The following is a 9,720-nucleotide window of genomic DNA, read 5'->3' on the forward strand; positions in this document are numbered from 1 at the left end:
CTTGTTGCCATTTCGAGGCAACAATGAAAGATCGTCAGATTATTGGCCTCCGAATCGCCCCAAGTAACGTTCCACTGGCCGCTCTCTTGCGCAAATCTATTAGATCCGACAACAGAATAAAACCAAACGGCTCTGTTTTCCAAGGGGTCGACCCAAGCCACTCCCTCTCCCTGGGGCCGCAGAGACTCGCGACTATTCGCCACGTCTGGAATAGAGATGCCGGTGGCCTTGTACTGTAGGAAGATGAGTCGCTCGTTAGCAGGCATTTATCTCAAGTATTATACCAGCTTCCAGCGGCAAGCGGTTTCACGCATTCACTTCTTGCAGAATAAAGTACTTCCACAATTTCAAATTGATTTTCAAGTAACCATGTCCTTTTCCATATGTTTTTACACAATCAAGACTACTTCACTTCTCGTCTCTACGTGCTTCTTGCTGTCTCCTCAATTATCTACTGTACCTGCCTGGAACGGCAACAAGTTTTACACATTCGCTTCTTGCAGAAGACTTCAGATGATCTCATAAAATACTTTCAAACTGCACACATCTTCTGTCTGCTATTGGCGCCACTCGAGCAAGCGAGAACGCACCGTGCGGCAAAACGCCCGCCACCCAAAAAAAAAAAAAAAAAAAAGGCCCGCATCACGGACGACGAGCAACGCCTGCCAGGAAATAAAAAAACACAACACATCGCGCACGGTCCTCACACATGTCGACGCCTGCCGACGAAGCCCGGCGTAATTTGTTCGGCAAGCGCTGTCGAAACGCCCTCGGCGGTTCCCTGAATCATCGACTGCTTGGTGTCGGGTGCCATCAGCGCCCCAATCCCTTGATGAATGTCGACGCCGGTCAGCGCGCGCACCGTTTCCGGCACTTCGGCCACGATCCGCTCCATCTCGCGCGTGAACTGCGACGGCCCGCCGCCGCCGCCGCTGCCGCCCGACCCGACAAACACCATCTTTTCCGTCTTTGAGAGCGGCCCGGCCACCGCCTCCGCCACCCTCGGCAGCACTGCCACCATCTGTTCCAGAAGCGCCGCTTGGTTGCCACTGTGAGAGAATGAAACAAAGTGAAAGAAAACGCGTTAGAGACAAACAATGCGGTGGCGACATTTCGCCCCGAAAGACGCGCAGAATATAACGGCCAAGTAACATACCACTCCTTCCAGACCATGACACGCGAGCGGAGCACATCAATCTCCGCCTGCCCCTTCGCCTTAATCGAGGCAGCCTCTGCCTGCCCGACCTCGCGGATACGATACGCCTCGGCCTCGGCGCTGGCCCTGATGCCATCGGCATCGACCTTTGCCTTGTACAACATAGCATCTGCCTTCGCATGCACCTCCTTCTCCATGGTCAACCTCTCCTTATGGACATTCTGCTGCAGCACGTCCAGCTCGGCCTTAGCCTCAGCGGCGAGGGCCTTCTGCCTGGTAACGAACAAGACGGCGTTTCTCTCCTCATGCGTGATAAGACCTGCCTTCTGCTGCCTGGCCTGCTCGCGGTCGATTTCCTGCTGCGCCTCATAGTAGGCGACCTGTCGCTTCTTATCCGATTCAATTCTGAGCTGCTGCTGCTCGTTGACGGCCATATGAGCAACGGCCTCCTCCTGGGCCTTGCGCGTGAGGCCGTGTGACTGGTGCTCAGCCTTGCCCTCGGTGGCATCTCGCTTGACCTTCTCCGTCTGCGTGACGCCGAGGGCCTCGATGTAGCCGTTCTCGTCGGTGATCTCGGCGACGGTGTACGACACGACGGTGAGGCCCATGTGGCGCATGTCCTCACTAATGAGGTCGAGGACCTTGCGGGAAAAGGCGGCGCGGTCGCGGTAGAGCTCCTCGACGGTGAGGACGCCGATGATGGAGCGCTGGTGACCGGCGATGGTCTTCTGGATGGCATCCTCGATCTCGTTGTCCCTCTTGCCGATGAAGTGCTGGGCGGCGAGGCGGATGGCGAGCTTGTCGATCTTGAGGTCGCCGTTCGCTACTTCAGAGTTTGCGACGGGGTCGTCGCCGTCACGAGCGAGCGACCAGCCCTGGATCTTGACCTGGCAGCACGAGGTGACGTCGACGGCGACGCCGTTCTTCGTGGTGCCGCGCCTGGTCTTGACGGTGATGGTGCGCAGCTCCAGGCTGAGAGAGTCGACGCGCTGGATTATCGGGACGGCGAGAATGCGGCCGCCGATGACGATGCGGACCTCGCGACGGCCGGACGACTTGACCAGGGCCGTGTTGGGCCCGGCCGTGTAGACGCAGAACTTGCCGAGAACCATGGTTGGGGGGGGGGGGGGGGGGGGGGGGGGTTTAAAGGGTTGTTGTGCATGGGCATGGGAAATGGAAGGATGCGAAGGATTGACGGATTAAGGGGGCGCATTTGATGGGTCGCGGCAACAATGTAAATCGTGCGAGACAGTGCCAACTTGTGCATACAGCAAATACCGTACTTTCCTCTAAATTGCATTCTTTTGATTCTGTTGAGCTGGCCAATCTCCCCTCGTCCCAGCAAGGCATGGTATACACCCTATCCCGCGGGGCCTATACCGGTGGCATGTGCTGTACACGACCCACTCCGAATAATATTCGATATTATCATACAGGTAGTCGCTCGATAACTGCAACGGGTTGGTGGACCACGATCCGTTCCAGTTTTGCAGTTAGGGGGGGGGGAGCGGTTGCAGTTACCGAACGGCTAGACTTTTTGCCACGTGTTACAACACATTTTGCGAGATTTTACTTGAAAATGTTGACAATCGTACAGTAGTCTGCTTAGCGCTAGCTAGAGAGCATCATGCAGCGAACAGCACCCTGGGCCTTTCTTAGGTCACCTAAAATCGCACCAGAGTCTTAAATGTATGGCCTTCTCTTTTCAATCTTTCGGCATGCTCACAAAATTTTCTTTTTTGTAAAAGCGAAAGACAAGCCTGGACCATGTTTGTTGTGAACGATTGTTGTGAACGATAGTTGACAACAAACAACTGAAGATTGTTCGCTACCTAAACATTCATTCACAGAGTCAATTCATTATTTTAAAGATGACACGGTCCAGCCAAATAACGAAATTGCAAGTGTTGCAGTTATCGACAACCACTGTAGGTTTCCGCCCTTTCCTCTAAATTGCATTCTTTTGAGCTGGCAATCTCCCCCGGTCCTCGCATGCCAGCAAGGCACGTTATACACCCCATCCCGCTGGGCCTATACCGTTCGCATGTGCTGTACACGACCCGACCCACTCCGAATACTGTATCATACCCGTCCGAATTCCACTCACTCCCCCGCTCGCCCTCTTCCTACCCTTTCGCCAACTCCCACGACGCAATCACCGCTGCCCTGCTGCCCTGCCCCCCTTACTTACCTCCCCCTCCACCGACCACCAACCTCCCCTCCCCCTCTCCCCTCCCCCTCTCCCCTCCCCCTCTCCCCTCCCCCTCTCCGCCATGGTCTCGGGCATGTTCGGTTTCTACACGGCCGGCCCGCACACGGCGCTCATCTCGTCCGACGGCAAGATCGCCATCGGCGGCCGTCTCTTCGCGCTGCCCATAGTCCAGCGCGTCGACTCTCTCAGCCTCACGCTTCGCACGGTAATGGTAACCACCGCGCACGGCACCACCGTCAACGGCGTCGCCGTGCACGTCACGGGCTGCTGCCAGGTCAAGATCCGTGCGTGGACGGCCATGGTGGACGGCGACGACCACCGCATGGTCATCGACGAGGAGGCCGTCCGCCTGGCCGCCCAGCACTTCCTGGGCCACTCGGAGTCCGACATGGCCGACGCCATCCGCAAGACTGTCGAGGGGCACCAGCGCGCCATCATCGGCACCCTCACCATCGAGCAGCTGTACAGCGACCGCAACGCCTTCTCGCTCCGCGTCAAGGAACTCTGCACCGATGACATGCGCAACATGGGCCTGGCCATGGTCTCGTACACCGTCGCTGAGATCTCCGACGATCAGGGCTACATCGACGCCTTGGGCGTGAGGCAGACGGAGAAAGTCAAGCGCGAGGCTATGGAGGGCGCCGCCTTTCACGAGAACCTCGCCATTAGCAAGAGCCGCGAGATGCAGGCAGAGTCCCACGTCAAAGTCAACCGAGAGCGACAGCGCATCATCCAGAGCGACAAGACCGTCCAGGTCGTCCGCGCTACCGCCCAGACCACCATCGACCAGGCTGTGGCTACGCAGCAGAAGGCCGGCCCCATCGAGGACGCCGAGCAGAACGCCATCCTGCGCGTCGCCAAGAGGGACGCCGAGGCTGCAAGAGTCCAGGCTGAGCGGGAGGTCGAGGCCATTAACGTTGAGAAGCAGCGCTTGAAGAACGAGATCACCAGGAATGTGCCCGCCGATGCCGGCCTGTTTAGGAAGGAAAGGCGTGCGGAGGCCACCAGAGCAACAGCCCAGGCGGAAGCCCTGCGCATTCGATACATAGCAGAGGCAGAAGCAGAGGCTATTCGCGCGAAGGGAGAGGCTAAGACACTTGTTTTAGGCGAGCGCATTCAAATGTGGAATGAATGGTACGTGCCTACTGCGAGACCCAATGGCATTTTCTCACTTTTGCTGCGTCTCTCTTGCACTAGATATCTAACAATTTTGCTTTCGTTCGTATGTTTGGCGCATCGTTCCTGTCTGTCTTTCTTGCTGCGTCATGTAGTGGAAATCCTGCCGCAGTGATGGAAAAACTGATCGACGCTCTGCCCGAAGTAGCTGTGCAAATCACCGCCCCGCTTGCGAAGACCGAGAAGCTCGTGTTTGTAGGCGGCGCCGACGGCGATCACGCGGATGGGCCGGAAGTGTCAGAAGCAAGCACCGGCGGAAAGGAAGCACCCCAGGCACTAGAGGGCATGGATTTCGAGCGCATTATTCGAGATATGATGACGGGAGTCGATTCCACCGGTCTCGCTGCAGCAATGAAGGAGTCTATGGCGAAGAAGGTTTTGAGTAAAGTGGCAGGCAAGATGGCGGTCCCCAAATGACAGCAGAGTACTTGTGTGTTCGTTATTGGATTGTGGCTCACATGATTTGACGAGATAACGTCAGTGTGGATTGGGGGGTATCCAACTTCCTGGCTGTAGGTACAGGCAATAATGGCAGTTCCTGGGGCCGAGGGCTTTCGTGTTCCCTGATGTCAAATGCTTGTGAGTTGTATTATTGAATAGTTGTTCAAAGTTGCGATGTTGCTTCCTGAACACGGTTGAATGTTTTGATGTAAATATGTGTTGGTAGGTGGGCAGTGCGCAATTCATACCTCTGAATAATCTAACACGTCAGCTTGAAAGAAGAGAAGAAGAACCGCACATGTCCAGGCTTGCTGTTGCTTTTATGAGACCAATATAGCAACGCTATGGAAGAGCCCTGTGAACGGGCACAGTATGACAGTAGTGCCCATCCTACACGCGTTCTGCGTGGAACAAGCACACGCACTGCACCCGCCACCTTCTTTTCTTGTCGAAGAACTGCATCGCTGCCCACGACAGAATAGCACAAACATCTGGCAATCATACTTCCTTCTATAGTATCGCGATTGTCACGAGATGGGCGCAACCAGATTTTTCGCTGGGTAGAATAGCGCCTTGCCCAAGCTGAAAAGTGATCTGTACAGTACCCCTTGGGTATGTTACGCACTGCATCTTCGCAGTGTGGACAGGCAAACCATTGGGAATCCAATCACTTGTTCGACACGCATCAGCCAGCAAAGGTGACGAGCATCCCATTTGCACCTATCGCTAGGTTGCTACAGTGTCAGAACCCTCAGAAGCCACCTAACGTGTGCTTACTTTTCTGATAAAAGATGAATGTGTTGTGCCATTGGCGCTGTTTCCCGTTCTTGGAAGGAACAAACTACACGCAGTGCACAGTACTTTTTATGGGCACAGCAATAACTGCACGCAAGTAGCAGGTGCACCTTTAGCCACGTACTGTATAAAGTGGTACGGCAGTTCAGCCATGGTCAAGGATGCAGCTGTAATGTTGTCGATAGGGAGTTTAATGTGCCAATTTGAATCTTCAGATGCCTATGAAGGGTGAAGGAAAACTCTCATCGTCGTCTTCGAAGCACGCATTCCGGCGGCAGCAGAATTCTATCTATACAATACATACAAGTGCAGACCTTCTGCGAATATCCGAAACTCGCAGTGCAAAGATTCGAGTTGTCTTCGACTTTTGTAGCTCCAAAAGCAACCAAGGGGATCGCTAGATGCATGCTTGCAAAATGACATTGAAGAAATTGTTCGCCTGATGGAAAAGGGAGTTCCCAGGGAGACAGGGTCTCAAGCTCATCAACATTTATGGTGAGATTTCAGAAAAGCAAGTGCATAGTCGCCGTCATTCATATACACCTCTCTCTGTAACATAGAGCGACGTGGCTTTTACTAGCGCTTCTATGATAGGAAGTCCTGATCTCATCTGCATTTCGCTTCCTTGAATAAATTCAATGGATGCTGGGCCCTGGATACCCGGATAAGGACAATTCACTTGATAGTATTGCCAAAGCTGCTGATGTCGCTGGTGGAGCAGCACGTATCTCAAAAAGGACCATGAACTCAAATGCCACGAGCGCGATCATGACTCAGAAAAGAATGCAATGCACTGTACCTCGTATATTTCTTCAGGATCGTCTTTGCGGCTGCTTCCCACCACGCACGTCAAAAACTGTCCCGACTTGGATAGCAGCTTCAAGGAAGACAACCTTACACGCACAACATTCTCAACCAAAGGTTTCGTAGGATGAGGTGTGTATACTCGAAATTGGTCTTGCTCTGCATTTTCTTCAATGTGGTTCACCCACTACCTTCCACAGACTTGACTTTTCGTTCCTTTAAAGTTGGTCTATCAACATCTGCAGAAACCGCGGCAACGTCAATATCTACAGACGATAACGGAAATACTTTTGTCGTCGGAAATACATACGGGCTCTTCGGAGACCCGGATGTACCGCATTTAAGCAGTATGAGCATTTTCATTGCGAAATTCAGTCGCTCTGGATTTTTAGTTTGGCTCAAGCGAACAGGCTCTGCTTTCCCGGATATAGCTATAAGCTCGTTTTACTTTGGTGCAGTGGTTTACGTTACTGGCGCCACAAAAGGAAATATGTCATCTCAAGCTTCCGCAACGGACAAGAGCACTGGAATAGAGGATGGATTTGTGCTGGCGTACGATTCGTTCACCGGGAGGCGAAAGTGGGTCACTCAGATTGGACAAGTTGGAGCAATGGCTCAAATTGCTGCGGTCTCTGTGTCCTCCGTGGCCGGAATTTTGGTTTCAGGGCGCACAAATGCTTCGTTATCTGAGGAAAGTGAAGCAAAAAGGTCTAAAGAAGAAGTCTTTGTGGCACGACTTAGCCATGTAAATGGGCGCATTGAAAAAAAGAAACAACATCGTGTGCATTCGGCTGTACATGGGCTTATGCCCCGTCAGATGATAACGACGATAGACAATAAACGCGTGCACATTGTGGTCGAATTGGAGCTCCGAGCTGCACAAAAGGAGAGTTATCTGCTCTCACTGCACGCATCAACCTTGAATCTTTTCAGCCTGCAATCTATTGGGGCCAAGGATATGAAGAAAGTCTCCGAGGGCCTTGCCGAAGACACGGACATGCGCAACGTCGTCGTGTCGTACTCGGTGTCCAAAATGGAGGGCGGCGGGTCGTGGCATTTTGGAGTACAAACGCTCTCCTCCGACGTGTCGGCGACAGGGAACCGGACGATGGCCATTGCAAGCTTCCCATCGAGCACAGACGGAATCTGCAAGGGGGTGGTGTTAAACTCTGCGGGGTACGCGTTCATGCTGGGGATGGTATCGACGCGCGGGTCGCAGGACACAAGGATCGGGGTATGGGTGTATGACCTGCGCGACGGGAAGACGGTGGGGCTCTTCCAGTCCAAGCAGACGATGGACGGGTCGTCGATGCGGGTGGCCGGGGTGACGACGGACGGCGAGGGCGCGGTGGTGTTCGCGGGGGTGTGGGTCGGGGCGGGCGGCAAGAAGGAGGTGATGCTGGGGACGTTCGGGGTGCCGCGTGCGCTGCGGAGGCGGACGGAGGCGTTGGAGCTGGAGGGCGATGGGGGGCTGAAGCACACTCTAGTGGGGGACGTGAACGGGGCGGCGATTGAGACGGTGAGCGAGGGTGGCGGGCTGTTTGCGAGGGGCGCCGATGGGAAGCTGAAGACGGGGGCGCTCGCGGTGATCGGGGTGGCGGGCGTGGGCGGGTGTGCCGTAGTGGTGGGCGGGGTTTGGTGGCTGGTTCGCGTTCGGCGGAGGGGTTTGGAAAAGTGAAAGGCGGGGTGGACGCGGGTGGGTGGGGCGTAGGAATGGTTGGAGGGAGTTGATGCGGTGTGGGGGAGGCCGGGTCTGGACGGGCTGCACGTGTAGATGCGTTGCAATAGGCGTGAAAGGGTAGTGAGGAAGATTTTAGAGTTGGTGGAGGAGAGGATAAATGATTTGTGGATGAGTGCATGGTATGGATTGACGACAAGTAAGAGTGGGGGGCAGGTAAGTTGCTCACTGCGGTGAGATTCCAGAAAGATATGAACAAGAGAGTGTCCATGCTGTCTTAAAGGAGACCCTCCCCAGGGGCAGAGTAAAGTTTAGGGTGTGGCTGCAGGGTGTGGCTGCAGGGTGTGGCTGCATTTTGCATAGAAGGTAGGGAGGGGTTTTTTAGTCTCCCTTGCATTGCGAGAAAGTGGGCAGCGGTTGTCTGCAGACGAAAGTGTGAGTGCGATTTTGTTGGTTTGTATGTTCTCTCAAGCGAATTGGACTGATGGTATTCAAGAAAGTTTGCTTGGAAAGTTACTTGCGGTCGGTCGGTATAGGGTCAATTGTCTTTGAACGATGGAGAGGGTTTGATTGCTTGTTGAATTCGCGGATATCAAGACGCTACTAGTGTTGGGAAGCGGAAGGCCGAGGGTATGGACTCCATACCCTCGGCCGCTGCGTTCATATTGATGCGTCCATACTATGGACGGATCAATATGAACGCAACGAGCATTTCACAAGGCTTTTGATTAATTAATGCAAAAATGCATTTCTTTAGGAAAAAGATCTCATCTAACAGGACTGAATTCATAAACAGTAAAAATTTCTTCACCATCAAGAAATTCGGCCGTTTGGTCTAGTGGTATGATTCGTCCTTCGGGTGGACGAGGTCTCGGGTTCGATTCCCGGAATGGCCCTTGGGTAACCTTTTTGCCTCGCCGGCTACTGCCAGCACCCAGCGGTGCCCGCGCGGCTGCACTCCATGCACAGCAGTTGCGCGCTCCCGCCCCGAGGGTGGGAACTGTCCGTTTTTGAAATTTTGTTGAGCCTGACACGTGTCGCTAGCCAATACTTCGATGTGACAACTATTCCCACATCGAAGTAATGGGTAGGCTTAGGTATACACCAATGGCTGCGCAGCTCACGTAATTAAGCTGTGCCACCGGCGAATGGTTTCCCCCGCCTCATTCGCTTGTCGCGCCCCTTCACAGCGCGCCCACGTGGCCGTGCGCCTTGCCGGTGTCAATAAACTTTACACCGGCACCACAACGCGGGCAGCGATGCGTCAGCAACCGCTCCTCGGCCCCCTTCACCCCCGCGCGCCCTTAATTGCCCTTAATTGCCCGCAACCGCCCGACCCCGGTCTCGCCCGACGCCATCGCCACCCCGTCCCCCGGCCTCCGCCCTCCCCCCCGCCCCACCATGGCCAGATCCGCCCCCGCCCTCCTCGACCTGCTCTCCATGCTCCACCACGCCGCG

At 54.6% G+C, this 9,720-nt stretch overlaps 3 protein-coding genes; 1 reads left to right on the forward strand and 2 right to left on the reverse strand.

Moving 5' to 3' along the window:
- Positions 1-532: 532 nt before the first annotated feature.
- CHC_T00000169001 (hypothetical protein) lies at positions 533-691 on the reverse strand. Its single transcript, XM_005719142.1, has one exon. The coding sequence runs from the start codon at positions 689-691 to the stop codon at positions 533-535; it is 159 nt and encodes a 52-aa protein (XP_005719199.1).
- A 12-nt stretch (positions 692-703) lies between these two features.
- CHC_T00000170001 (hypothetical protein) lies at positions 704-2,506 on the reverse strand. Its single transcript, XM_005719143.1, has 3 exons — positions 2,435-2,506; positions 1,157-2,253; positions 704-1,049 (listed from the first exon to the last, which is right to left on the reverse strand). The coding sequence occupies exons 1-3, from the start codon at positions 2,504-2,506 to the stop codon at positions 704-706; spliced, it is 1,515 nt and encodes a 504-aa protein (XP_005719200.1).
- A 935-nt stretch (positions 2,507-3,441) lies between these two features.
- CHC_T00000171001 (hypothetical protein) lies at positions 3,442-5,241 on the forward strand. XM_005719144.1 is given in 4 exon segments: positions 3,442-3,485; positions 3,558-4,502; positions 4,640-4,961; positions 4,962-5,241. The coding sequence occupies 3 exon segments, from the start codon at positions 3,442-3,444 to the stop codon at positions 4,959-4,961; spliced, it is 1,311 nt and encodes a 436-aa protein (XP_005719201.1). The 3' UTR covers positions 4,962-5,241.
- Positions 5,242-9,720: the final 4,479 nt, after the last annotated feature.

This window comes from Chondrus crispus, genomic scaffold, assembly GCF_000350225.1.
Source record: "Chondrus crispus Stackhouse genomic scaffold, scaffold_460, whole genome shotgun sequence".
Taxonomy (NCBI): Eukaryota; Rhodophyta; class Florideophyceae; order Gigartinales; family Gigartinaceae; genus Chondrus; species Chondrus crispus.

Excerpts from the sequence above, each read along its gene's own strand:
- CHC_T00000169001 (XM_005719142.1), bottom strand. The coding sequence starts at position 691 with ATGTGTTGTGTTTTTTTATTTCCTGGCAGGCGTTGCTCGTCGTCCGTG.
- CHC_T00000170001 (XM_005719143.1), bottom strand. The coding sequence starts at position 2,506 with ATGCCTTGCTGGGACGAGGGGAGATTGGCCAGCTCAACAGAATCAAAA. Across the intron at positions 2,254-2,434 it reads GCAATTTAGAGGAAAGTACG|TTCTGCGTCTACACGGCCGG; the intron begins GTATTTGCTGTA and ends GTTCTCGGCAAG. Across the intron at positions 1,050-1,156 it reads GTCATGGTCTGGAAGGAGTG|TGGCAACCAAGCGGCGCTTC; the intron begins GTATGTTACTTG and ends ATTCTCTCACAG.
- CHC_T00000171001 (XM_005719144.1), top strand. The coding sequence starts at position 3,442 with ATGTTCGGTTTCTACACGGCCGGCCCGCACACGGCGCTCATCTC. Across the intron at positions 3,486-3,557 it reads CCGCACACGGCGCTCATCTC|CCTCACGCTTCGCACGGTAA; the intron begins GTCCGACGGCAA and ends CGACTCTCTCAG. Across the intron at positions 4,503-4,639 it reads ATTCAAATGTGGAATGAATG|TGGAAATCCTGCCGCAGTGA; the intron begins GTACGTGCCTAC and ends TGCGTCATGTAG.